Raw genomic sequence first — 27683 nt, forward strand, 5'->3', positions numbered from 1 at the left:
TTCTGCACCTGTCAGGCACCAGTGGGCAGCCGTGATGAATAATCTTGTTCCCTCTAATCTCACAAATGCACCCCCAGGCACTCTCAGTGTGGCTTATATGTCCTTCCAGGGGTACACCTGTCCACTAGCACCATCACACCCCTTACAAAGTTGCCGCTTGCTTCATTCAGCTGATCCTGTGAAGAGAGGTAGCGATACTACAATCTGAGGGATGAGGGTCTGAGGAAATCAGAAGTGAAGGAAAAGCTGAGACGCCAAAGGAGAACACGATGCTGGTAAAGGCTTGGAGAGTGACAAGACAGGTCATCACAGGAAGGGAATGCGGGAGTGACCTTAGCTTTTGGTGGCACAAGGCTGTGTTTTGGACCTTGGTTCGATCACCTGTAAAGTGGGACAATCCCTAGATGTGGCTTTGAGCTAAGATCAGAAGACGGACCTGTGAACTGGGCCAGGTGCACAGTGAGAGCTCTTCTTGTTCTTTCTTTTCCTTCAGGAGTCCATTGGGGATTGGGGTTTGGGGATCAGAAAGCATGCTCTCTTGTCACCTACAAAGTCACATTGGGATTTATCACCTTCCCCATGAAGAGAAGGTTGTTGTGGCTGGCTTCCGCAATGGTCAGCCGCAGGAAGGGCCTGTTGAAGTGGAAGGCAGGGATGAACTGCCTGGGAAAAAAGCAGAGGTCCTTGATATCTTCCTCTTCTTCTCCCCCTTCATCCACAGTCAGCTTGGCCCTGTGCACCGCCTTGCTCCCTCTTCCCCTCCGGCCCTCAGTGTGGTTCTAGCCCAGGAAACTCAAAATCCAGTCCTGGTGCTGTCTGGACTAGAGGCAGGAACTGGAGCCTCCCGCCTCCAGGATATAGATGCCCTCAGGCTCCATGCCTGCCGGGTCTCCTACTTTCTGGCCCAGTGGCAGCGTGGGTGCCTGAGGAAGGGCTCACCATGCTCCTGTGATGCCCTGGCAGCTTGCACTACATTCCCTGCCTTCCAGAAAATTCCTTTCCTTTCTATTCACCCCACACACTCCTGCAAGCTGCCAAGTGTTGGCATTCTACCTTCTAAAACCCATTGTTTCCCAGTCCCTCTTTCAGCCCCCTGCTTCTCTCTGGGGCCTGCCTTTAGGGTCCCTCGCCAGCTTGTCCTGTGCTGGCCTTGGCAGCTCGGGCAGCGGTCCCTCCCAGGCCTGGGACGCTAGTGCTCGAATCCCACTAGGAGCCTGCTTCCTCACTCACAGGTTGCACGAGACCTGCTGAGCACCTCAGCTTGGCCCTCGAGCTGTGCCGGTGGCCCTGCCCCTTCCCCTGATCACTCACGCCCTCCCCTGTAGCTTGCTTTTTCCCAAAGCCAACCAGTACATGGGGCCACTTTCTCCTTCTGCTCTTTACCATTAAAATGTCAAGATTCCTTCTGTGGGGAAGATTCTACCCCAGTCTTGTGTAATGTAACCCCCTCCTCTCCCACCCTCCCCTGCCTGCTGCCTCCACCCTAGGCAACTTACTTTGTCAGCCCATCTATCCCCATGCAACTCTCCTCACGGAGTTGTGTAACCACGTGGTTCCCATCTCTGGGCCGGAGAGTGGGACTGCTCAGGTACCCCAGCCTAAGGCTCATCACCTCTTGGCATCCTCACTTAAGGTAGAAGTTGGGGTATGCTCAAAATCAGAAAGGCAAAAAAAAATACACCCACCCTTATAAACAGCGTGGGATCCACGGCCTTTGAACTTACCCTGGAGCCCTCCATAGGCTCGGCCTGCACCGAGATTCCGGAGAGGCCTGCGCGGTCACTGAAAATATCCAAGATGTCAGCCAGCCGTACACAGCGTTCCGGTTGCATTCTCCCCCAAAAGGAGAATTTAGGGAAATACAGCTTCCTCCTGCTACTCCGAGGGAAGAGAGGAGAAAATGGCTTCCATGCCGTTTTCAGCAATCTCTGTGCGGATGAGTGGAGTGGAATGGATGGCACTGTGTCGACTCTAAGCCCACCGTCAGCAGTGTCCCCAGCCAACTGCCTCTCTCGTCCGGGAGCTCTGGGGACAGTTGCCCACAGTGTCTACTTTGCAAACGAGAGAATAGACAGGGCAGGAGGAGGCCAAGAGTTTTCCGCAAGTCACACCATTTCTCAAAATGCTGACTCAGAACTGCAGCTGGTTCTTAAGCAGTGCTGCTGTTTTTCAGAGGGGTTGTAGAAAGTCCGAATGCCAGTTTGACTGTCCATCTTTTCCCATTTTTTTCGCTCCAAAGCGTCTTGAGGGCCCCAAGGCCGACTGCACGCCATATTTTTCCTGCTCGCTCCTGTGGTTGCCTTTCCAAGTTTACTCCTCCAAAGCATAAGCAAGGAGCTGGTGGCTCACACCTGTAATCCTAGCTACTCAAGAGATGGAGGCATGGGAATTGTGGCTTGAAGTCAGCCAAGATGGACAAATCTAGGAGACTCATCTCCAATTAACCAGCAAAAAGCCAGAAATGGAGGTTGCCTCAAGTGATAGTACTGATAGCCTTGAGTAAAACTGCCGGATAAGAGCATGAGGCCCTGAGTTCAAGCCCCAGTACTGGCATGTACACACACACACACACACACACACACACACACACACACACACACACTGGCAAAGCCCAAGTTGACTTGGAGACCCTCCTTGCATAGCAGCTGGGTGGTGGCGGTGTGCACAGGGTTCCAGCTTTAGTTTTTCAACTGCTTCAGCCATAAGGAAGTGTGCATTCTTCCTTCCTCTGGTGGCCCACCCAGCTGGAGCCACTTCATGGTTCCATGTACAGAACTGCATAAACTGAGCAACAGAGAGCCACACCACAGGCCTAGCAGGGGCCTTGGGGGCATGAGAAAATTCTCCAAGGATGAGCTCGACTCTTAGCTGTAAGCTAGGAGTCTCAATTCCATGTCTTTTCACACAGGTATTTGGGGAACTGGGAAGCCGCAAGGCTGAGCGCAGTGCCTGATTCCACTTTCCAGGTATCACTATGGGACCCTTCCTCTAGAAAAGGAGTGGATTTGATGCCCCAGGAGACATCTGGCAGTGACTGGGGACAGACTTTGTCACCATAAGGCTGGAAGGCTGACATCTTATAGATAGCATACAGAATGTGGCCAAACTTCCTGTAACACACAGAAAGCCCTGCTCAAAGTTGAGAAGACAAGGCCAGGATGGTGGCTGGGGCTGGATGTGGAAAAGAAAGCACCCAGCTCAACACTTGGTGGTTTGTAGAGATAGGGAACTGGATGGTCCGTCCAGAAGCCACAGTGTTTACCTGGTGTCTGGATCAAGATTTGTCCGTTTTTGTGTTTGGTGCCTTGTGCCTGCTAGGCAGGTGGTCTAGTATTGATCCACACCTCCAGCTCTTTTTGCAATGTTTATTTTTTGATAAGCTCTCATTTCCTGCCCAGGTGTGTGCCTGGACTGTGATCCACCTATGTTAAGCTTTCCACTAAAGCTAGGATGACAGGTGCTTGTCACCGTGCCCAAGTTCTTACCTTGAGACAGAATCCCCTGAGCTTTTCTACCTAGGGCTGGCCTGGAATAGCAGTTCCCCCGCTCTCGGCCTCCTGAGTAGCCAGGCTTCCAGGCGTGAGCCACTGGTGCCCAGCTTGGCTTCTCAGTCTTTCCTGTACACATGAATCACCTGGGTTCTGATGAAATAAGAAAACTTGGATTTGTAAGGGTGAGATGGAAACTAAGATCTTAAATCTGGGGCAAACTCCCAGATAAAGATAATCTTGCAGGTCAGCTTTTGAGGGGCAAAGACCTCTAACACTTGAGGAAGACAAGCAAGTTGACCTGGGAGTGTGGCGGAGCTGAGTTGCTTCAGGATGGCCCTGCACACCGCTATCACACCAGTTGTCGTTTATTCAGATGTCCTCCTCACAGCATGGGCCAGTTCAAATCCTGCCTATGGTGCTGAGTCTTAGCTTTCTAGGTGCCAACAGTTTAAGTTGGCGACTTGTAGATGGGAGAACCTGAGAGATGGGATGCAGCTAATTTGGATGGGGCTGGCTTTGTGGAGCTGGCTCACCCAAATCTCTCCTGTCTCGAGGAGAACCGGGTGCCTGAATCCTGCCTAGTTATTAATGTGTGATCTCATCCATAAATGTCCTAGCTCAGACACAGGGCTGGGGGACTGTGGGGAGAATTCCACTTGCCAAGGAGGTAACTGGGGTCTTACCTCAGTGGGAAGGGCTGGGTCCATGTGTCAAAACTCTCTTCCACCAGTGCCTCCTCCACCTCCCTGGTTCTCCCCATGTCAGGAAGGATGAAGACTGTAGTGAGACTGTAGGTGTAAGGCAGCCGCAGGACATGGCTGTGCAGGCTGGAGAGGTGCTGGAGCTGGAACCAGCCCAGCTGCTGCATGGTGGGCACTTGTATTGTGAGCCCCTCACTCACCAGGAAAGGTATGATCTCGGTGAGCTTTGGGTCAAAGTGATGTTTCCATTTCCCTGAAACCAGAAGGGAGACAGATGCTCAGGCTGCCAGCTTACAGGCACCACTCTTGTGTCCTCAAGTACAGGCATACATGAGAGACCAGGGGAATGCAAGGAGCAGGGTAAACAAGGAGACAACAGTGAGAGGATTATGTCTGCCATGAATAGAAATAATGCTAGGTTACTCCACTTAATATAATGTTTCCAAGTCTTTCCATTTCCTGACAAATGATACAATACCATTCTTTCTGATGGATGAGTAGAATTCCATTGTGTACCTATACCAAATTTTCTCGATCCATTTGTCCACTGAGGGGGATCTGGGTTGATTCCATATCTTGGCTATGGTAAACAGTGCTGCAATGAACATGGTTGTGCTGATGGCTTTAGTGTGGCCCCGTTTGTGGGCCATTGGGTAAATACCTAGGAGTGGGATTGCTGGGTTACAGGGAAGCTTTATGTTTAGTCTTTTGAGGAACCCCCATACTGCTTTATATTAAGTGAAGTAGGCCAGAGTCAAAGAAACACAGGTTGCATGGTTTCCTTCATTTGTGGTAACTAGAATGTGCCTATAAATCTACAAGTAAACACAATGAATGATCAAAATAAATAAACAAGTATTACACATATGTGCACACGTAATGGGACATGATAAAATATGTTTAAAAAGAAAGAAAGCTAAGGGAGATAAGAAGCATGAAGGAAGAGTTCTTATTTCATGTGAAGGCTTCTTAGAAGGTTGATACGGAGTTAAAAACAGCTTGCGAGAATGAGCAATGGTGTATCTAGAATAAGAATATCCCAGAGAGAGGGGGGGGAGAGAGAGAGAGAGAGAGAGAGAGAGAGAGAGAGAGAGAGAGAGAATGTCAGAGAATGTCAAAGGCCCAGTGGTAGTATGTGGGGTAGCAGGTAGAGAGTAGCAGGTAAGGCAAGAGTAAGAAAGACTCCATCAGAATACTTGTGAGTATTCCATAAAGTACAGTGAGCAGAACCTTCTTGAACAATACTGGCACACAGCAATTGCTGAAGAATTATATTCACTATTAATTTTCTTATCATTGTACTCAGTGCAACTCTACCCAATGTAAGCTAGTGGCCCCTTCTCGGCATCCTGTGGAGAAGCTAGAAGGCAGTCCTGTGAGGTGGCAGGAAGTGGTGAGCCCCATCTGTCTCCCAGGAGCCAGGTTCTTGCCTTTGCACCCAGCTGGCTGAGATTCTAGGCAGGAACTGGGTGGGATGTCTGGATCTTCAGGGACATCTGGTGGGCCTTGCAGGGTGGCAGGGTTGGAGCTCTGAGCTCCGGCGAGTGCAGGAAGTGCTGAGGAGAACCAGCCAGGAAGCAGATTTCCTGAGCTTTGCATCTTCACAGTGGCCAGCTGCAGCAAAGGCAAGTGTTACACAAAACCACATGCTCTCCTGGACAACTGAGCCTCTGGGCTTGTGACGGCATTCAGAACATCACAATGCTGTGTGTCCCCAGAGGAGGAAGAACACAGGAGAGGCCTGCTGATCCCCACCAGTAGTCTGAGACTGGCCTGTCCACTGAAGGCCCCTGGCTCTCTCTGCCCAGGCCCACCTCCCACTGGCTGTCTGGCCACCTCCACCTGACTGTTCAGGAGCGTGCCCCAAACTGCAATGGGAAGGCTTCGCAGATGGAAGAGAGGGTTTCCAGTTAAACCTGAGGGCAGAGACACAATCACTGTGGAATATCATGATGCCTCATTTTGCTGGCATTGTTTTGTATATTCCCAAAGCTGGCAGCCTCCTCTTTCAGAGGAGCTGGTTAGGAGGACCTCCCTGGAGGCGCTGTCTTCTGAGCTGGCTCTGAAGGACCAGTCCTTTCTGGCTGGAGGAAGTGGAGAGCCTAGGGAACATCAACCAATGGGAGTGGCATGTTACAGCCAAGAGGAGACAGGGCTCCCACAGCTCAGGGCGGGTCTCTTGCTTTACGAAGCTGGCCTATCACACTTCTCGGTAGAGGGAGGTAGAGTGGAGGTAGAGGAAGTCACGAGAGACATAGGTGACGGGCCACCAGGCCATTTTCAGGCCCTGTGGTCCCTCTTAGAGATGGCAAGACTTTCCAAGGATGACATGGGGAACAGGACCACTGGGAGGTTCTAAGCTGAGGTACGAGGTCAAAGAGAACAGTCACCCTGGATTGAGCAAGGAGACCGGGTTAGGGGTACTGGGGAGGAGGCAAGCCTCAGACAGAAAGGCCTGCCAAGTAGCAGTCGCGATGGTTTTGGTGAGAGATAACAGAATTTGGACTAGAATAGTGGCGTGGGATGGGTCAATGGTCAGTGGGAAGGAATGTTAGACAGGTGAAGGGCATGGCATGGAGACTGTCTTTAGGCCTGTGGTGTGAGGAGGCACTGTAGGCCTGACCAGTTAGTTGGAGGGGGTGTGTGTGCATAGGGCAGGCTTTGAGGTACTGGAGTGGGCTGAAATCTGGGGTTGTGTACTGAGATTTGGAGGAAGAGGAGCAAGAAGAGACAACTTTAAAGGGTAGAGGAGATAGAAGGAAGAAACTCTTTGGGCTTGAAACATGCTAACCTTGGGATACTTCATGTAGGAGGTGACCGGCTGACTGTGGGGTATGGGGAGTACACAGAGTTGGAGGCTCCACTTGGGAGGTGAGAGGCTTCCAGAGTGTCCCAGCTTCCTGCGAAAAGTAGGCTCAGGAAGAGCTCTACAGAATGTAAATACGGGGAGAGCTGCATGAGAGGAGGGAAAGACTGGGATGGGGGAGGGTGGGCAGAAGGCCCCAGGGGCCCCGGGAGAGTGGAGCATCTGGGAGGCGTGTCAACCCCACGGCCGCGTTCCACCAGGCACGACGCGTGTGGCAGGATGAGGTCCCAGCTCAGTCACGAGGGTCTTCGGTGCAGCGAGTGGGGGGTACTTGGTCAAACAATGTGGGGCCAGTTAGCAGTGGGACCAGCCGGGAGACTCATGCGCTGTGGACTGGGAGGTAGAGTGGCCCAGCTCACGTGGGCAGGGCTGACTCCAAGGATGAAATGACCCAGGTGGTCTCCCCGTGATCTGCAGGAGGTTTGCTGTTATGTGGTCACGGCTCTGCAGTTCGTGGGGGACGAAGAGACCCACCTATTCATCTGCCACTTGGCCTTGCCAGTTGTGCAGCTGGTACCCGGTGAAGGTTCTGCTTTCTAAAACTTCAGCTGTATCAGAAAGGGGAGACCAGGGATTATGGCTCTAAGGGGAAACTAGTGTTTGGGTGTTCGGAGGAAAGTTCTAGAAGAGGAGAGGCTTAAGGAAGAGGGAAGAGAACGTAATCCATAGAATGGAGTCTTGAAGAGGCCCAGGAACTGCAATGCAGGGTGAGGAAAGGAATTTTCGGCTTGGACAATACACGTGTGAAAGAGGATGGGTCTCCGTGTAACCAGGAGAGGGCTACTTACCTTTAAAGAAAATATAATTAGCCAGGACCAAGACAGAATGCGACTCCAGGTCCAGGAGAAGGTTCTGGATCTTGCCATGGGTTTTCTCCTGCATGGCCAAGTCGATCTGTCCCTTGGCCATCTGCGTGTTCCCCAGGGAGGCAAGGATGACCTTGGTGTGGGATAGTCTCCGGGCCGTCTGAACAAACTTCTACACCAGGTTTTGATTGTTGTTCACAAACATCACACTGCCTGTGTCTGTCTGACACTTCCCAGGGGGCAGCAGCAGGGCTTGCAGGAGCTGCCCGTCGGTGCGTGTAGACCCAGGCCTTGGGGACCTGGGTGAAATTGAATCCCAGACTCTGCAGGGTGTGATCACGGGCCCCTGGCTCGGCCTGTAGGGCCAGCAGCGTGAGGGGGGTGGAGAAACTGAATGGGGTGAAGACCACGTTCCTGCCCTGGTTGGAGATGACCAGCTGGATGTACAGGCTGAAGGCAAAGCTCCAGTTGCTCAGGGAGGAGGCAGCTGCCTGGCTGTCTGGTGCTGGAGAATTTTCCCAGTCAGGGATCCCTTGGCCACAAACATGCAGATCCAGACTGGCCATCAGCAGCCCGAGGGGCAGAATGGGGCAAAGAAACGGTACCATTGCCTGGCTCGGCCACACCACACAGCAAGGCCTGTTCCCCCCAAAGGCTTCTTGCTGCTCTGCCCTTCCATCAAGGGCCCATAGAGTTAGCTTAATTGGGGAGCAGCGAGTATTTGGATACACTGGGGTTTAGAGTCAGGCAGACCTGGGCTGGAGGCCTGATTCTGAACCAGGCAGGATGGTAGTGTCAGGTATGAATGGAGGTAGGGCCACCTCTTGCTGGTCAATGCCTGAGGACTGCTGGGAGAACATTCTGAATGGAATGTGACAGGTGTGCAGAGAAGGCGATAAAAATTCATTGTATGCGCTACAAAATTAAGTAAGGGAAAAGGGAGGGAGAATGATGAAAAGGGAACTGATCAAATGACAACTCCTCTGTACAACCAGTTAAAGATTTTAAAAAAAGAGAAATCAAAGAAGTTACTTGTCTAGAGCAAAGGGGAAAATGCCCACCACAGATGTCAGGAAAGCAGCGCTCTCCTGCCACCCTGCAGGCGTCTTTAGGTTGCGCTCCATGTGCTGGCATGCTCTGTTTAGAGTCCTCATATATGTACAGTATAAAGTCAAGGTCCAGTCGCTCATCTGCTCACCTGACCTGGCTGCCAGTGCCCTGTCCAGGTCCCCCCTGTACCCTGCGCGTTGGTCTGTACTGCCGGGCTGTCCTGCCCACCAGCTTCCTCTCCGCCTTGCTAGCGGAAGTCCTGGAGGAAGGAGAGAAGCCAGGTGTTTGTCCCAGGCCCCAGCTGCTCCAGCTTCACACCTCTGCATGTCTTGACCATAAGTCCACCCTGCCCCGCTCCAGCTTCCTCTAAATTTTCTTTGCTTCTCCTGCTTAGGGACACTCCTTGCTTTGGCCTTCTGTGTGACACCCTGGGTGTCTGTCTCCTCTGTGTGTTTTACCCTTCATACCTTCTACATCTCCCTATGCATTCTCTTCCTTAAAGTCCTGTCCCTTAAACCATTGGGGGAGGGGCCCACAACCCATCTCTCCAAAAAACAACGACTCAGTCCCAGGTAAGGGAAGAGGCCAATTCAAGGTCAATGGCCAGCCAGTGGCTAAGTCAGGATTCTAGCCTGAGACTGCTGCCTCCAAAGACGGGGCTTGATTTTATCTAGCATCAGCTCCCTATTTCAGAGTAAGGTGCCCCCTCACAATCTAGTCTACATGCACATGACCTCCTGTTCTGTAGGGTATGCTGTCCTGAAGGGCCAGGGAACTCAGTAGTTTCCCACCCTCATTGTCCACCGTCTGCAGGGGCAAATGGAGTCCGGGGGCCCAGCCCAGAAGCCAGAGGCAGGTAAGTTGTACTTACCTGCTGTGTGTCCAGAGTCTGATGCACCTTGAAAACTGGCCTCCATGGGAAGCTGTTCTGGGTTGAGAAGTGAGTGGCATCAACACACCTGCCAGTCCCGGGGCTCAGTCATGTGGGAAGGCCAGCTTGTTCCCTCCACAGGCAAATGTTCCAGCAGTGTGTGGTGCTCAGTGATACAGGAAGACACTGAGGAACAGAGACCTCCAAGCTGGCCTAGCTGTGGCATGGGGAGGGGTCACATCATACTGTCAATCAAGCTGAGAAGAGCAAGGAGAGGAGCATCCTTGGTTAGGGAAGTGATTTCCCATCTTCCCTATTTCCTCCCCTCCTCCCATTCACCCACTCATCTATCTATGATCTATCTACAGATCCATCTATCATCCATCATTTATCATCCATCATTTATTATTCATTCATCCTCCATCCATCCACCATCCTCCATCCATCCACCATCCTCCATCCATCCACTATCCATCATCCATCCACCATCCATCATCCATCATCCATCCACTCAACCCATCTATCTACTCCAGAAGTAAGTGTGACTATGGGTGGGCATTAATGAGGGATTATGCAAGAGCACCTCTGATAATTCCCTTCAGCACCTAGGTCTCAACTGAAGCCCTTGGTACCTATTGTGTCCATCTTCAAGCACAGGAGTAGAGATACAGCACAGGAAAAATCTCTGAAATGGAAGACGCCTGAAAGAATCCTGTGCTGACAAGGTTCTGCTGAACTAACAAAATTTAATTGGAATTCACAAAGACAAAGAGCAATTAGTGCTTCGTGGCAATTCCTGAAAGGGGGGTGGGCTTGATGGCCCCCAAGGAGGGACAGGATATTCACAGTGAGAAAGGACAGGCAATACTGGCTCAGCAACTCTGGGTCATGTCCTCAAGGACTCACAGCTTCATGATGTTCATGCCATATTCCTCCAGGCCGTCATCTGGGCTCCCTTCTCATAATTCCAGACACAGAAAACAGTGTTTGATTTCCTTGTGCAAACATCCAAGCACTCACAGTCCCAGGACTAATAAAGAGAGTCAGAATATGTGTAGCGAGAACAGCTACTGTAATATGTTTGTTGAGCATTGTCCAGATAGTAGAATGTGTGCTATGTGTTAACACTACCCCATGAGGAAGTACTAATTGTAGTTAGCAGGTAAACCCAACAAAGGCTGAGAAATTTGTTCCAAAGTGATAGCTCATCTCTATGAGACAAGCTTGATATGCTGGGTGGTGTGACACTCAGAACATCAGTCTTTCGACGGACCGCAGATACCTTTCTTGACATGACCTGGCCTAATTTTTAACTAATACATCAATGCCAAGCAATTAGTAGGAACTACCTGGGAGAACAGGTTGAGGAAGTGTTTGAGATTCTTTGTCTTTGTCGATTAACGATGACTGCGGGGGAATGGGCAGAGGAAACAATGAAATGACTTGTAAGTGATACGGGTTAATCCTGTTCTGGCATGTTGTACAGAGACTTGTGACTACGAGGAATTACTTGAAGCAGGGTAGTAATAATAAAGAAGAGGCTCGAGGGCATGGTGTTGACATTGGCTCAGTTCTGACCATATCCTCCTCGCTGTCAGAGTCCTAAGGGAGCTCACGACATTACATGGCGAGACACAGGGATCATACATGTCCGTTGGTGTGACTAGTCTCTCTTTCTCGCCAGACCTGGGGATGTCGTGAGGCCTCCTTCCTAAGGACCTTGTCTAAACCTAGTCACTTTCCAGAGTCTGCACCTTCCAGCACCATTGTTGGGTCTAGTTTTCCCCTTCTTAATGCCGTGGCCATGAGGTAGTAGGGGCTCAGCTTCTGTTTGAGTATGCTCAAGCTGCTCCAGAGATAGAGGTGGTGCTACTTAAGAAATGAAGTTATCAAAATCCAGGCCCAGGGTCCTAGTGAGGATCATGGAAATCTCTCTAGGAGAGGGTGTTTGGGTTTTTTTTCCCCCCTTCTTTATTGTCAAAATGAAGTACAGAAGGGTTACAGTTTCATATGTAAGGCAGGTACATTTCTTTTCTTTTTTTTTTTTTTACATTTCTTTTCTTTTTAGGGGGTTAAGTTATTATATATATTTCACAGTATACATTTTGACATTCACGATGATGAATATTTTTCTACTTTACACAGCTTATGAAGTCTATGATCTTTAACAATACAGACACTTTCTCCATTTCGGGTGGAGAAGGGGGTTTGGAACACTAGGACAATTCATGATGTAGGAGCCTATAGAGTAAAAGAGCCCACATGTTTACCACATGAAAACCCTTGGAAAATTAAAATGGAAGTCAGTTTCTACCAAGAAAAAGATCAGACTCAGGAAACCTAGGACCTAGACATCCTTGCAGAGTTCCTGTGAAACACGATGGCGAATGGCTTCCATCTAGGCTGCCCTCGTGGATCTTTTATAGTGATTCCCGAGTCATTCTCTTGGGGCCTCTGAAACTGTTTGAGCAAAGACGGAAATAGAATCATGGTGATTATGTTGGAAACACACACAGACGCTCCAGTGTCAGCCAAAGAACAGACACACAGGAGCTAGGAGATTTCACCAAGGCATTTTGCTTCTGTCAGGAGGGTGATCTGCCGCTCTTCTGGGAGCTAGGCAGGCACACCAAGCAGAGTGGTCTGCTCCGTTTTCGTCCTAACCCAAAGGGTGACAATGTCTCTTTTTCTTGCTAAGGAGTCAGGCTCACATTTGTTTCTTTTTTACAATTGATTACCAGGTTGATAAGGTAATCCGAAGAAGTTAGCACTCTAACTTTTAGTAAAAAGCTCCTACTTGGTAGGAGTTGGGGGGAGGCTGTCCTTTTGGAGGCAAAGGTGCACATTTTTCCTCTCATTGCTGGCTAGGAACAGGGCATCTGATGGTTACCGTTGGAAGAGATAGGTAAAGTCAGTGGAAAGCTCACGCTCAGTTGTGTGTGTGTGTGTGTGTGTGTGTGTGTGTGTGTGTGTGTGTGTGTGTAGCTACTCTTTAACTCTATTTGTAAGGACTCATACCCTTGACTTGGCTGGCTGATTACAAACAACACAGATGATAGTTACAACTGAAGTCAAGAAGCAGAGAATTCCAGAGAATTCCAGAAAACATCAGCACTGAGCACTGGGACATTTAGTTTGGCAAAAGAGATTGCTTTCCCCCACAATTAGTAATGACTGTTGTAGTCCAAACAGAAGGAATGCTACACAGGCCAGGCCCTTGCTATTTTTCGTGGTGTCTAACACTCCTTTTAGGAAGGAGAGGTTTCAAGAAACTACAGAGGGTTTACCAAGGGCTACCTAGCTGAAGCAGAGTGAGAATCAGAATCCCAGGTCTTGTTCCTTATGATTTCACAGTGTCCATGGAGATAAACACCTGCTATCAGCTGAATATTGATTGATTCTGACCTTCACCATTGGCGACCTGTTTATTGAACAAACAAGCCTTTGAGCCTGTTTACTAATCCGTAGGAAGCTTATCCAGTCCAGATTCAGGATTGGGGTTTCCATTTCTTGAGCAACTACTGTGTCCTTGGAGCTTATCACCTTATTTAATCCTCCCAACAATCTTAGAAACAAGTGACAATTACCCATGCTTTGTGCATGAGAAAAAGCAGAATTCAAGGGCTTAACGGAGTTGATTCGTGATGGATTGTTAGTGGAGTAGAACCCAAACTCCAACAAGTTGCTTGCTGTGCCAGATTGTTGGGGTTTAAAATGATCTTATCTGACATTGCACTCAGGAAACTTCATTGAGAATTAAGTCAACAATGGCAAAATACCATGTTTATCGTTTGATTGTTGGACGTTTAGCTGGGCTTTAGGTCCCAATGAACAACCACTCCTCCCATTCACTCACTTTTTCCAAAGGCAAACATTAGTCCCTGTTCATTTCCATGAGCTTGTGTGCCACACTCCTAATGGCAATGGGCACTCTCTACCAAAACTCTGCCAGAAGTCTTCCTTACAGGAAGTACTCAAGTTCAAGCTCAAGGGTGTGATCAGGACACCTTGAGTCCTCCTATGCCTTCTTTTGCACAATTACTCTGTACTCGTTTACTAGTGCTAATACTAGTCCAGATTGAATGCCACAAACTTAAACCACCAGAATGTATTATCTAGAAATTTAGAAGGCAAGAAGTTCTGTTGACAGAGTTGGTTCCTTCTGAGAGGTCTGAATGAAGGACTTATTCCAGGCCACTCTCCTTGGCTTGTGGAACACCTTCCACATTGGGTGTACCCAATGTCTTCGTCTTCTCCTATTGCTCCTCCACGTTTGTGTCTTTCTGTCCAAATTTCTCCTGTGTGTAAGGCTATCAGCCTAATCATCCTATTTGAGTTTGATTATCTCCACGAGGACACTACCTCCACAGTATATGGTCACATTCTGAGCTATTAGAGTTAAGATTTCAACATATGAATTTGGAAGGAGAAAATCCCTTAGGAGAAAATCTAAGCCCATTTGTGACCTGACAAGAGATGTTGAGCCCTCCCCATCCTCCAGAATCTGGAAAAACATTTAAACACCTGGCTAAGTTTAAATATTTTTCCAGCAGACACATTGAGTATACCACATGGATTCTACCGTTCACATTTTACTGCTTGTCCCAGGCTCTAGATGGCTGGCATCTCTGTGCTAAGAATGTAAAACAATAACACATGTTACGCAAACCTATTCCATTCTCCACACTGACACTCTGACAATCCTCAGAATAAGCAACTAAACAACAGAGTACCTATCCACCAAGTCGCTGCCTGGTTCCTTTACAAAGAAGCATCTAATTTAAAATTGCCCACTGAACTTATAGGGAACCCACATATAACACAATGAGTAGCCCTGAAATGGAATGGGGGCACATAATGTAAGACGGTTGGTGAGTAAAAGTTCACTTACTCTAAGATGGTTGCACTGATGATTGATTGGTTGAACATCTCTAGACCCCTCATACAGGAATGCCCACGAGGAATAAACACATTACTAGAATATGTTTTTAGGGCTCAGTTCTTGAGATGACTCAAGATGGTGGCCATTTGGAAGCCATGGTTTGACAACTCATGTTTTGGCTGCATTTCTGTTCCCTCTCGGTTTTCTAGCAGTTCCCGCCCTCCCAGTGAACCATCTTCACCACATGGAGTGACAGAGATGAAAGCTGTATTGATGAAGGCCCTGTTCGGGTCCCAGGTGAGAAGCCTTGTTGGTCTTATCAACAAGATGAGCAAAACAACTTGTTGGGACAGTGACTCTGGGGCTGATGCTTTCCCTAGCTGAAGGATGAGTTAATATTAACAGGCCCAAGGTGATGTGGGCTTGTGCAATCGCGAGTCTGGCCACCTCTCCCCACAATCCACCTCTTGCACCTCAGTTTTTTTTTTTTCTGACTAATGCCCAGGAAGGAAGAAAATAGTCTGGAACTCTGGGAAACGGTCCTACCACCTGCTGTGGTTAGGCCGCTGTTGAGCAAATATCTGCGACTCTACATTGCCACACGAGCATCTTTTCAGTACATGCCACGGAGTCTCAGGTGTACAACGGAGGCCATCTGCGTCACTGCTTTGAGGGCAAAGGCATGCCGGTTCAGAAGGGCAACATGTGCATGATGGAAAAGTAATCGCTGCAGTTGCCTGTGCCTGATCTTGCCCCCACCCCTCCAGCAGATTCCCCTCATCCCTACAAGAGCAAGCCACCTATCTTTGAATCTGCCCACCCCCCTTTCTCCTTTTAAGAGCTTCTTCACCCACAACAGCATTGGCAGGGTGTATTCAGTTGTATGTGACAGATGGTTTGTGAACAGACGGGCTCCATGATCAAAACATTGCATCCTCTTTCTTCTACTTGCATGGTACTACGTAAAAAGGTGCCAGAAGTCCCGCAGTAAAGACTGGAAATTGAATCATTGGAGGAAATGGTATTTCAGTATTTTAAAGAAACTCCCATCCATCATCCACGCACTTACCCTTCTACTCATCTACTTACCCCTCCATCCAACCATCCATCCATCTGCTCATCTATCTATCATCCACATCCCCCGCCCCCTCCTTGATCCTCTGTCTTGGCCTTGTCTTCTCAACCCTGATACATTACAGGCCACAGTGTTCTTTTTTTGTGTGCATGGGGCTGACCTGTGCAGGACATTTCTCCATGTTACAGGCAGTAGGGCCTCATTCGGAATGCTATCTACCAGATGTCAGCAGGAGTCCGTCCTCCGCCCTGTTGTAACAAGATATGTCTACGTCTCCATTCATCACTAGATGTCCCCTAGGTGTCAAAGTCACTCCTTTCCTAGATCATGAATCATATTCTCATTTGGGTCTTTTCTAGAGGGGGGATAGAGTCTCACTATGTAGCCCAGGCTGGCCTTGAACTCACCATCCTCTAGTCTCAGGTTCCCCAGTACTCACATTAATATCTAGGTTTCTTATGTCTTTGATTTTGCTATCAGAGTAATCAGGGTTTCATAGAATAAGGTAGAAATTGTTCACTTCTCTTTAATTTTTGGAAGAGCTTAAGGAGGATTGGCACAAATTATTTTCCTTTTGTCTTGTTCAATCTAGCAAATGGTTTGCCAATCTTCTTTAGAAAGAATAACTTGATTTTTATTAGTTTTTAATGCTAGTCTCCATTGTCTTCTAATCATCTTCTATTCTTGACATTCTCTGTGAAAAATCATCTATTTTGTAGATCTTCGCTCTAATTTTCAATTTCATTCTGTCTGTGAGATTTGGGTTGAGTTTATCCTCTTTTTGTCTAATTTTGAGTGTTTGTTAGACTTTGGTCTGTGGATAATTGTTCTTAGCACTGCTTTTGCTGCATCTATTATGCTCTGATCGTGTCAGGAATTTTCTGCCTTTTGTGCTGGTATTTTCTTTGTCTCATTAGCAGTTCAAGAGAACAGCTTGTATGTATTTGTTGTTTTTTTTCTGCTCTTGATTTTTAATTTAATTCATGTGCAATCAGGAGAGCTTTCTTAGATGATCTGTGTCTTTTTAAGTGTGTAAAGCCTTGTTTTGTGAACTGTCTTGAAGAATAGCCCACGTGCATGTAGAGAACGTGTACAATGCTGCTGTTTAGGCATGTGCCCCAACTCAGTCTGGGTCCAACTAAACTGTGATCTTCTCTTGATCTAAAGCAGGGTAGTAAATTGTTCTGCTATTAGAATCAGTTTCCTTGCTATCAACTTATCATTGTGTTTGCTTCACGTATTTAGGAGCTCTGATGTTTGGTGCACGTATATTTATAATTGTTATTTCTTCTTGGTAAGTTGAATGACACCTTTTCTAGGCCATTTACATTTTTGTGAAAGCAAATACATCAATTCTTATTTTTCTGACTTGTTTTTTATTGTCTTGTTCAGAAATTAGCCCATGCTTTCTTTAGAAACTTTTATGTTTTCTATATTTTAATGCTTGATACTTCTAGAGGTCCAAAGAACACTGTTTGCTTTGAATTTAACCTTGAGTAGTCTCACCTCTGCGTGGTCCCACCCAAGGCACAGACTCCTCTGGAGAGTTTCTTTCCTGCCATTCCTGCCTCTCCTATCACAGGCAATCCCAGTGACTGTGATAACTACTCTTCGCATTAGGTGAGCTGAAGGGCAGGGGTCATAGGGGTGAGGTACCAGTAGGTAAACGGTAGGGTCATGAACCCAGATAAGAAAGAAAGAAGGAGGAGGGCAGGGGGCAGCCAGGTTATCGGAGGAGTTAATGAATATACCTCTCCCTTGGGGAGGGGGGGGTGTCAGGAATTCCAGTCAAGAGATCAAAAGCTGAGGGTCTCTGGGGGCAGGAGAGTGAGGCCAAGAGAAGAAAAAGGAAGGGCTCTAGGCCATGCTGTGGAATTCTGGGAAGTAGGTTTTGATGAGCCAGCACTGTAAGGACCCCCCACTTTATCCCTAAGAGGGGTTTTCTTTGCATCTAAAAAACAAGGCTTGGGTGGGTGGTAGGCACTCAAGTTCCAAAGGACCTGAATAGGAAGAGAAAGGCCGACTCCATGCTGGGGGGAAAAGAGCAGGAGCTGCTCAAGGTCAGTGCTGGTCACTGCAGGAGCAGATGAAGGCAGGAGGCCTCGTGCCAACTGAGGCCTGGGAGGTCACGACAAGAAGAAGTAGGCACGCTGGCTCATCCACGCCCACTGCTCACCCTGTTACTGCATGGTGGGGGGTGCAGAGTGAGGCCCTTCTCTGCCTTCAGCTCTGCCTAGCGAGCTGGCCAAGACCCAGTTAACCTGGGCTCCATCCGGAGCTCTATCCATAGGAACGGCGGTGAGGTGCTTTGGTTTCTCTTCTGTGGAATGGATGCTCAGCCAGAGAGGGAGCCCACAGCACCTTCCCTTCAGCTCTCACGCCTTCAGGCCTTATATGCTACCTAAAGGTCATGAGGACACTCAGTTCCTCAGTCCCTAGGTGCCCAGGGATGCTGTGAACTGGAAAGGCCTCCCCCCGCCCCCCAGGCTCCTTCCAAACCCGGCGAAATGTCTGTTTGACTATTAGTCTGTCTTATCTTCACCATGACAGAAAACTTGGGAGAAGCAAATCAAAGGGAGGATTTGCTTTGACTTAATTCACTGTTTCTTGTGGTTTCGTCCATCACAGAAGGGGTGAGGGTTGCAGTGCAGCAGCTTGCACCATGGTGGACAGGAAGGAGGGGAGAGCATCAAGAGCAAATTATAACTGGAACAGATGATCATTCCCAAGGCCACACCCCCACGTGACCTACTTCCTCCAACCTGGCTCCACCTTCTGCAGTTGCACGGAGTCTCCACAGTCTGTTCAAATGTCCAATCTACCATCGAATTAAGCCATTCATCCAGTCAAAATCCCTGGAACCTTCAGGACCCAATTGTACCTGGAAACATCTTCACAGACACACCTAGAGGTGTGAAGCTCCTAGGTGTTTCTTAACACGATCAAAACCACCATCAAGATCACATGGTACTCAAACATACCACTTTAAACTGCCACGTTCCACTCCTAGATCTGAAGATGCCCATGTCCATCTCATAATACAAAATACATTCCATCCAACTTCAAGAGTCTGTGTAACAGTAACAGTGCCAACACTATTCAAAAATCCAAATTCAAAATCTTCTCTGAGACTCAGGGCAAACTCTTAGCTCTAAGCACACGTAAAACCCAAAAGAAAATTTCATCCTTCCAATGTACAGTGAGTGGCCCAGGGGACACTGTCTCGCTCTGAAAGGAAGGAACGGATAGACAAGAAGGAAGCGTCAGACCAAGGCAGGACTGAAACGTAGTGGGGGCAAAACTTAACTCCTATAGCTCTGTACCTGGCATCTTGAGCACTTGCTGTGGTGGTCTGAGCTCCCATGGGTTGGGAAACCCCCTTCGATGGGCTTGCTGGATTACGTACTATAACTATAGCCTTCTTGTGGGCTGGCTACACTCACTGCCCCTGGCTTCCCTTGGCAGAGAGTCCACTTTCCTGGCATCTCCATTGACCTATGCAGGGATCTCCATTACATTTCAGGCTTCGGCTTTTCCATCACGTCGCCCTGGGCCATCCTCTCTGGGGCTCCTTGCAGAGATGCCGACCCTGACCCCCCTTGCTGGCCTCCCAGGGATAGCCTCTGTGCTCTGACAACACTTGCTTTCTGTACTCCTGCAAAACCAATGTCATGTCGATGACTCCAAACTCAGCCAGCAGCTCCAGCGATAGCTAGGCCTTATTGAACTATGGCTACAGTGGCCTCTGAGAGCCGGGTGTCTGAGCACAGTGAAAGGAACATTGAAGAAGCCCTTCTCTGGGACCCCACTGTCTTCTTGAGGGACAGTCTTTCAGATGGGTCTGCCCTTTTGTACCCACAGTGGATGTGGCCAATGTCTTGGATACCTTCAATGCATCATTCCTATTTTCTGGAGCCAAATGTTTGTCTTTTTTTTTTTTTTTTTTTTTAAGAATCTCTTCAGAAGACATACCTTCTTTAGCCTTAACTTTACTTGAGCTTTTCTGACTAAGCTGCAAAATAATTTTCAAGTCTTGGTGCTCTAAATATTGCTCCTAATTTTTTATTGTTTACTTAGCTAATAGCAGCCAGCAATAACCATGACCCAGCCTGAATTCTAGGCTGTCTTCAAATTTTCTCCCTCAAATTAATTAGTTCATTACTCTCATGTTCAGCCCTACTGAAAACCTTATGGCTAGATAAACTCTTTGGCAGAATGTAATACCAATGGCTTCTGTGCAGTTCTGGATAGAGTTTTCGTTTCCATTGGAAGCCTCACGGATGTGGTCTGCGTTGCTGTTGACACTCTGGACTTCTGAGATCCCACTACCATTGATCACAAGCTCTGCTCACAGCATTCCAGAACTTCTCTAGCCTGCCCCACTGTACTCTTCCAAGTTCCTTCTGCAAACCAAAGGCTGAAGAGCCACATGAGTCTGAACGGAAGCTTTAGTCGCAGGAATCACCCCAATTCTCTGCTAACATTTTTTCTATTAGGTACTCTTCTCATGACTGTCACCCGCACACCTGACAGAAGCATGTTCAGGCGGGAAAGATTTACTCTGGCCCATAGTTTTAGAGGGTTCAGTCCTAAGTGGTATCGCCTTAGTAATCTGTGGAGGAGGAGAATGCTCACCTCATGGTGGGCAGAAAGCCAAGAGCCAGCAGCTCACATCACGGTGGGCAGGAAAGAAAAGGGAACTGCAGCAGAACAAGCCAGGACATGTTAGACCCCCCCAAGGATGTGCTGTCAGTGATCTACTCTACCCAAGCTCCACTTCCCAGTTAGACAACTGCCCAATTATCCTTTCAAATTTGGAGTCCAGTGGTACATTAAATCATTCTCTCGGGCAGAGCTTTCCTGAGTTAATTTTCTCTGTAAATGCCTTCACATACATATCCAGAGATGTGCTTTTCTAAACTCCAGAAACTCTCAATCAGTCCAAGGTGACAATCAAGTTCAAGCATCATGGTGTGTGATGGGCTGCTGCCACCTGAAGGCCTCACTGTCCTTTCCAGCTCTGGCTTAGTCTCAGGGATCTAGCCAAGGACATGCCATCCGGAATCAGGAGAAGGAGTCTTGTGGCCAACCCTGCCCACCTCAGAGAGCTGCGCGAGGAAGCAATGGAGTCACACACGTCAAGAGCCTGGCACTGTGTGTGCTCCGTGATGTTCTTTAGTAGCTGCCCCTGGCTGATGACAGCAAGCATGTGTTTTCCACGTGCCTGGCCTCATACCCAGAGCTGGAATCTGTGCAGTGTGGGCTCCAGAGCCCATTTGTCTTGGTGCAGTAGGGAGACCACAGCCAGGAGGCAAGTTCCACACTGTACTGTGCAAAGACAGATTCTCTTCACTCCAGTCACTTTAACTAAAGAGCAAAGATTCCTCTAACTCCTACAGCTACACCTGGTCCACACTATATAACCCACTTAGAGGCATCAAGATATACAGATGTTTGCCAATACACTGGAACACGCAGAAACACACATGCTCAGGCACGTGGAGAATCACAGCTCACAGGGTGAGGTGTATACACACACACACACACACACACACACACACACACAGAGCCAGGTGCAAACTTCTTTCATGCTAGACCACACAAACACCACAGAGTCACTTCCCTATGGTTAGAAAACAACTCTCAGATGGCCCAGGTGGAACATGTCAGCCTGACCTTGAATCTAGGTACTCAGGCTTGCAAGGCTGGCTAAGGATCCAGGCTAGCAGGCTAGCTAAGCAATATGGCCACACCCAGTCCTATGGCTGACTGGATTCTTTCATAATGTGGCAGCAAGGGTATAGCTCTGGCTACAGAAAGCCAGGACAGTGACCCAAAAGAAGGGAGCTGGCTCACTCAATGTGCAGAAAGGGAGATGACAGAGACCAAGCGTCCAGACTCCAACCTGACACATTTATTTATTTGTTTGTTTATTTATTTATTTGCTAGTCCTGGGCCTTGGACTCAGGGCCTGAGCACTGTCCCTGGCTTCTTTTTGCTCAAGGCTAGCACTCTACCACTTGAGCCACAGTGCCACTTCTGGCCGTTTTCTATAGATGTGGTGCTGGGGAATGGAACCCAGGGCTTCATGTATGTGAGGCAAGCACTCTTGCCCACTAGGCCATATTCCCAGCCCCTGACACTCTTTCTTGAGGATGGCCTTTCTAAATACATCCAGTAAAAACCTCCTTTTCTTTACTCTGCTATCATTCGCACAGTTTAGAAATGCTGCATTTTGTATTGCTTTCCTTTTAGTGATGTCCAATGAGCATTAAGATAGGGAAGGACTTGTTGGTCTTGGCACAGAAGGAGGGGGATTTGACTTTCCCCCCTGCACTATGGTGTGAACTCCTCATGCTTGCTTAGCAGATGCTGTGCTACGGAGGAGTCAGACCTCGAGTGCTTTTCTTGCACTCGTCACTTTGAAACGGAGCCTCAGCTTTTGCCCCGGTCAGGGTCTGGACCTCAGTCGTCCTATTCTGGGTATCCTGCCATCCTTGGAGGGAGAGGCACACAATATCACACCCAGCTTCTTGCTGAATTGGAGTCCTCAAGTTGTTATTTCCTGTGCTCGCCCAGAGCCTTGATCCTTTCTATTTCAGCTCCCCCAATAGCTGGATGTCAAGCATGGGCCTCGGTGCCTGAGTGGCCTTAACTTAACCACTTCTCAACAGTAATGATTCATGATAATCATTCAGTTACATTTGAGGAAAGCATCGAAGAGGCCCAGCTTGCGATGCCCAGCCCTACTCCTGTTTGTGAGGTCAGAAAGATGCAGCAGTGGGAGTTGGAACACACGTTTACATTATTGACTAGGCCCAGCGCAGGCTGGTGCTTTCCCTTACCCTGGAATTCCTTCTGCACATGGTGATTGCTCTGCTGCCCACCTCCCTCGAGGTGCCTGAAGATAGTAGAGACAGCTTCTAAGTGGCATAGCTCCTGGACAATCTGCACATGTGTGTCCATCAGCTCCAACACGGCTCAGTGACCAGGCTGCTGCCCGGGGTCAGCTGGGGCAGGAGGAAGTGTGGAGGGGGTGCTGGAAGGATTTTGTGGGTCCAAGCCTCAGCTGCTTCAGGACCTGGACGTGAGTCTCCCTTGGGCCCCAGGGACAGCATTGCCTAGGCAGTGCTGATATTCCCTGGGGACAAGAAGATGATGGTGGGTTTTGAGCAATGGGGTAACTCTCAAAGGAAGGCAAAGGAGGGGTGGGTAGTATCATCTGAGATATTCTGGATGCCCCCAGGGCTGGAAGGTGGGGTGGATTGCATCTTGTTCTTAGCGATCCTCAGCCTGGGAGCAGCGATCAAGATAACACAGGCCTATCAGCAAGAGAAGCCTCTGAGAACTAGAAGATGGTATTGCCTTGCAGGGCAGAGAAGAAAACCCGATCTCTGAGTTAAAGCCCACTAAACAATGACTGACATCATGGGATAACATCAGTTCACTGAGCATTTGCCGTGTGTCCAGGCTATGCTAAACACTCCCAGATCCAAATTCAAGACAGTAATTCATCATGGTGGCATGCTACCAACCTAGCACTTTCCTTGCACGATGGAGTCCTTGCTTTCTTCTGATAGTCCCAATGGGGAATGGTCACCATCTTTGGGTGAGGCAGAGCCCAAAGCCCAGAGCGGCTGTGAGGACCCTAGCCTGCCCTTTTCCAGACTGGGCACTCACTTCATGTGTCTCCTCTCAACGTTCACAGCCCACGCTTCGGGAGGGTCACTTGATGTGAATTAGATTTTCCTTGGCGCCTGTGACGGGCTGTTGTTGATAAAGAAGCCAGCAGCCAGCCGCAGTGCCTGCGGTAGCCACAGCCCTCAACTTTGATCACCAGGTGCCTCGGTCACTGTTTTACAGGATGGGGAATAATGAGGTTCAGTGTGGTTCAGCGACAGGTTCGAGGGAAGAGAGACTTGGGCTCTAATCTGGGCTGTGTAACACCTTAGGATGCACAGTAAATAATATTCTCCAAGCCTTATTTTTAAAGTAAAATGTTAGAGACTTGAAGGCAATAAATGTGCACATCAAAATGTCCCCGTCCCCCGCCCCCAGCCCACCAGTAACGATCTGAGAGTTCGGCTTGCGGGGGAGGAAGGTGGTGAGGTTTGCAGACTTTGGTAGCCTTGCGGACAGGGAGGGACTGCAAGGGAGTCTAGGGCGGGAACCCAGATAAGAACAAGGGAGGAGGGCACAGAGGGGCAGCAGGGTTATCGGAGGAGTTAATGAACACACCTCCCCCGTGCAGGCCAGGAGGAGGTAGCAGGGACCAGGTCCCAGGTTCTCAAGGTCAGGTGAGTGAGGCAAACAAGCAGAAGGAACTCTCATAGACTGACCTCCAGAATTCTGGGCAACAAGCACTCAGGGGCTGGAGTTAACAGGGCCCCTCTGTCTCCTCAAGGAAATAGAGAGAGGGTAAAGGACCCATGACCCAAGGCTTGGCTCAGTGGCTCCGGCTGAGCTCCAAAGGGACTGAGAACTCAGGACAAAGGAACCTGGAGCTGGGTGCATGCAGGGGAAGAGGAGGGGCCAGGCCCGGCCCTGGGCAGCCGCCTCAGCCTCTGCAGGGAGCAATCAGATCCTCACTGGAGACCTCGCATTAACCCAGGCCCACAGGGGGCTATCTTTACTCTCACACAGTTCAGAGCCCTGTCCTGACCTCCGAGAACCATCCATGGCACCATGGCCTCATGAGCAAGAACGAGAAGAGTCAGGATAAGTGCCGCCCTTGACTCCTGGTTATTTGGGGGAGTTTAGGTCAGGATCCAGGGCCCCCTCTGGTTAGCGAGGAGAAGAGTCAGCCTCTAAGAAGAGACCTGCGGGGAGGGGGGGCGGGGGGGGGTGGCTCTGGGACAAGGGTGGATGGAAGATGAGTGCTCAGGATCCAGGACGCCCAGGGAAGGGGACTCCATGCACAATATCCTCCAGCCATTCTCAGAGCCCAGGCCGGCCGGAGGACAATGTGTGAGGAGAAGGAGACATGTCCTCTCTTTTTGGTGGCTGGAGATTCGGCAGATGGATCCCAGGGCCAAAGCTGGACATTCTGAGCACCGCAGGAGGGTAGCACTGGGCGGACATAACCATCCCTGTAAGGTCATGGGGGGGGTGGGGACAGCCAGGGAGGGGCCGTGGCCAGGGAGGGGCATGGAGACATGGTAGATCCTGGGTCTTTGGGTTTGTGGCTGTCAGCCACAGATTTCTGTAGGATTCCCAGACGGCAGGGGGTTATGGGAAGCAGATGGGTCGGGAGTTGTGGGATGTGGTGTCAGCCACGGTGCCCCTGCCCAGCGCTGAGACCTCATGACTATGGATGCAGCAGACACCGAGAGAGCTCGGGACACAGAGGGCACAGGGTGAAGGGTTGGAGTTCCCACGGAGGCCCGGGCTGAGCCGGCCTGCGCTTGCTTTCATCCAGGGAGGGGACAGTCCCTGCACGGGAGAGAGACTGAGGCTCGAGAGAGGTTAAATTTGCTTGGGATTCACAACGCTGCCCACCAAGAGGGGAATGCTGGTGAACTCGTCCTTGATGAAGGCTAGGAAGGGTGGGTTGAATCTGACAATTGGGATTTTACCCCGGATATATGTCCAAACATTGGTGACCTCATTGTCTTCTATCATCTCCCCCTTGAGAGTCAGCACAGCCTCGAGGGAAAAAAACACAAAGCAAAGCAGAGGTGGGTTTGGCCATGTGCTTCCCCCCCCCCCCCCACCACAGGCTGCAGTGAAGCTTCCATAGAAACCTCCTTCGGGGACCTTTCAAAGGTCATCCACTCAGCCCCGCCACCCACAGCCCCTCCTTGTCGAGCCCAACAAAGATTCCCCACTGTCTCAAGCCGGGCTCGCTCTCTCCTCCCATCCCCGCAGCCCTCCCTCTCCCTCCCTCGTGCTCTCAGATGCAACCGCAGCTTCACCGTCCTGCACGCGGCTGGTCTGCCGTGGCCGTGGCCCCGGGGTGACCTTCACTGTACCCACGCTGGCAGGCTCACGGAGGGCTGCCTTTGTTCTGGTTCTCTTTTCACTTCCCCCACACAAATGGCCCCGATTTAGATTCAGCGGCTCTGAATATCACAGATGGAAGACTCTAAAACACACGCTCAGAAGCCCGTGAGCCTAAGCCCTGAGGTAGCCGGAGGTCCTCGGGGGAGCTCCAGGACCCTCCAGCAGGGGGAGCCACCTCTAGGCACTGTGCTCAGGGGACCTTTGGTCCAGGTGGCTCCCAGGGGTCCCAGGGAGCCCTCAGCCTCGACTTCCACTGTGTCCTTGGCTTTTCTCAGCCTCATCCTTGGGCTGTGCCCCCCATTGTCCTGCCCTGTAGAGACCTGGAACAACCATCCTCAGGTGAGCTCACCTTGGAGAGCCTCAGGGGAGCCTCTTCTGTGATCCCCGAGAGATCGGCTCCATCGGTGAAGACGATGGACGATGCCCACGGAGCTCAGAACTTCCTTCAGGTCGTAGGTTGCCGAGAGAGACAGAGTCTGGGGAAATGTACCTCGGCCAATCTGGCATAAGGGAGGAGAAGGCAGTTCCAGAATGGTTATCAGGTGCTACTGGGCGTGGGCTGCCCAAGGTTGTGGGCGTGTTTCTCTTGGTATTGTAGCCCCCACCTCCTCCGGACCCCGTTGCCCAGCTCCCTCCCACAGCGGGATCAGAAGCTGTCTTTCTGTGTTGGGGTTTTATCCGCAGCATTACTTTATCCCGAGAGGCCCAAACAAGGCCCTCCTCGGGCAGCCTTCCGGGGAGCAGCTCTGGGGAGTTGACTACCTGGGCCTCTTGACGCCTGAGGGGCCTGAGGGGGTGGGGGGGGACTTGCCCCACGCAGTTGACTGATCCACGAAGGAGAGAAGAGCCTCATCTCTTGTTTTCGGGGGTGGGGGTGTGGAAAGCTGAGGCCTTGTGGTCTGTGCTGGGGGGACAGGTGTCCCTCAGGCTCTGTGACCCGCTTCAGGCTCTGTCAGGTCTTGCTGTCTGTTCTCAGCCCAGGGATGGGGAGCCTCAGTTCACATCTGTTTCACATCTGCTGCACTCCCTTGCCCTCCAGTGTCCACCGCTCGCCAGGGCAGCAGGGCCTGGGCTCAGCCGACATCACTCATGTGCTACCCTGAGGGCCGAGCTCAAGGGCTGACGGCTCCTCCGGACCTCAGAACCCACCCTCAGATGACAAAGCAGGGGTTCCTCCTAAAGACACGCCCTGAAAGCCCCAGGTCTCACCAGGATGAGTGTATTCTTTTTACACCTATAGGAAAATGGAGCCAGGGTGTCATAAAGGGGGGATTCTGCTGGCCTACAAGTCCCTATTGAGGGAGGTGCCAGGGCCACAGAAGGTCCCTCTTACTCTGAAGGCTTCTCAGGCTTTGGAGGCCTTCCATGTACACCTGGATTTTAAAGCCAAGTTCATTATTCGTGGAACTTAAAACGGCAGCAACTCAGACAAGATTCTCCAGACAGAACACTTTCTCGGCAACGGCTCCTCCACCAACGAGCTGGCGCCGCCCTCTCTGCCCGGCTTCTTCAAGACCCACGAACTGCGTGTCCACACAGAACAGGCCACGTGCCCCCCCTCGGCCTCGTCGCTTGCCCTCGCCGCGCGATCCCTGACTGTGCCCTCTGACAAGCATAAAGTAAATGTTCTCCATCCCTCCAAACTCAAGACCGTGTGGCGATTCCCCCCATGGTCGTTTGCGTCGGGCTCACCCACGCGCACTACTGTCCTACAACTTTCTCTCGAAGTTAGCTCCTCGTTCTTGGTGTAGTCGTAGCACACGCTGCGGGGGCCATCCTGACACCTAGCACTGCGGGTGGGGTGTGGGGAGGGAGATCAGCCGCTGGGTGCTTTGGTTGGGGCGGGGACTCACGTTATGTCACCGTGCCCCCGGATGAGGTCCAGGTGCTCGGGGCTGAGTGTTTGCTCCACGCGCTGCATCTTCCCCAGGACCGGCAT

General features: G+C 50.2%; 1 protein-coding gene across 1 annotated transcript; it reads right to left on the minus strand.

Moving 5' to 3' along the window:
- Positions 1-545: 545 nt before the first annotated feature.
- LOC125363041 (alpha-1-antitrypsin-like) lies at positions 546-27683 on the minus strand. Its single transcript, XM_048362016.1, has 10 exons — positions 27598-27683; positions 27437-27534; positions 27078-27117; positions 26954-26978; positions 26094-26244; positions 8122-8396; positions 7847-8036; positions 4175-4445; positions 1725-1875; positions 546-779 (listed from the first exon to the last, which is right to left on the minus strand). The coding sequence occupies exons 1-10, from the start codon at positions 27681-27683 to the stop codon at positions 546-548; spliced, it is 1521 nt and encodes a 506-aa protein (XP_048217973.1).

This window comes from Perognathus longimembris, chromosome 14 (genome assembly GCF_023159225.1).
Source record: "Perognathus longimembris pacificus isolate PPM17 chromosome 14, ASM2315922v1, whole genome shotgun sequence".
Classification (NCBI taxonomy): Eukaryota; Metazoa; Chordata; class Mammalia; order Rodentia; family Heteromyidae; genus Perognathus; species Perognathus longimembris.

What these genes read in the sequence shown, in the direction of transcription:
- LOC125363041 (XM_048362016.1), bottom strand. Translation starts at nt 27,683, where the DNA reads ATGCCGGTCCTGGGGAAGATGCAGCGCGTGGAGCAAACACTCAGCCCC. An exon ending in AAGCCTGAGAAGCCTTCAGA is followed by an intron (nt 26,979 to 27,077) that starts GTAAGAGGGACC and finishes ATTTTCCTATAG; the next exon opens with GTGTAAAAAGAATACACTCA. An exon ending in CTCCCCTGAGGCTCTCCAAG is followed by an intron (nt 8,397 to 26,093) that starts GTGAGCTCACCT and finishes TTTGTGGCCAAG; the next exon opens with GGATCCCTGACTGGGAAAAT.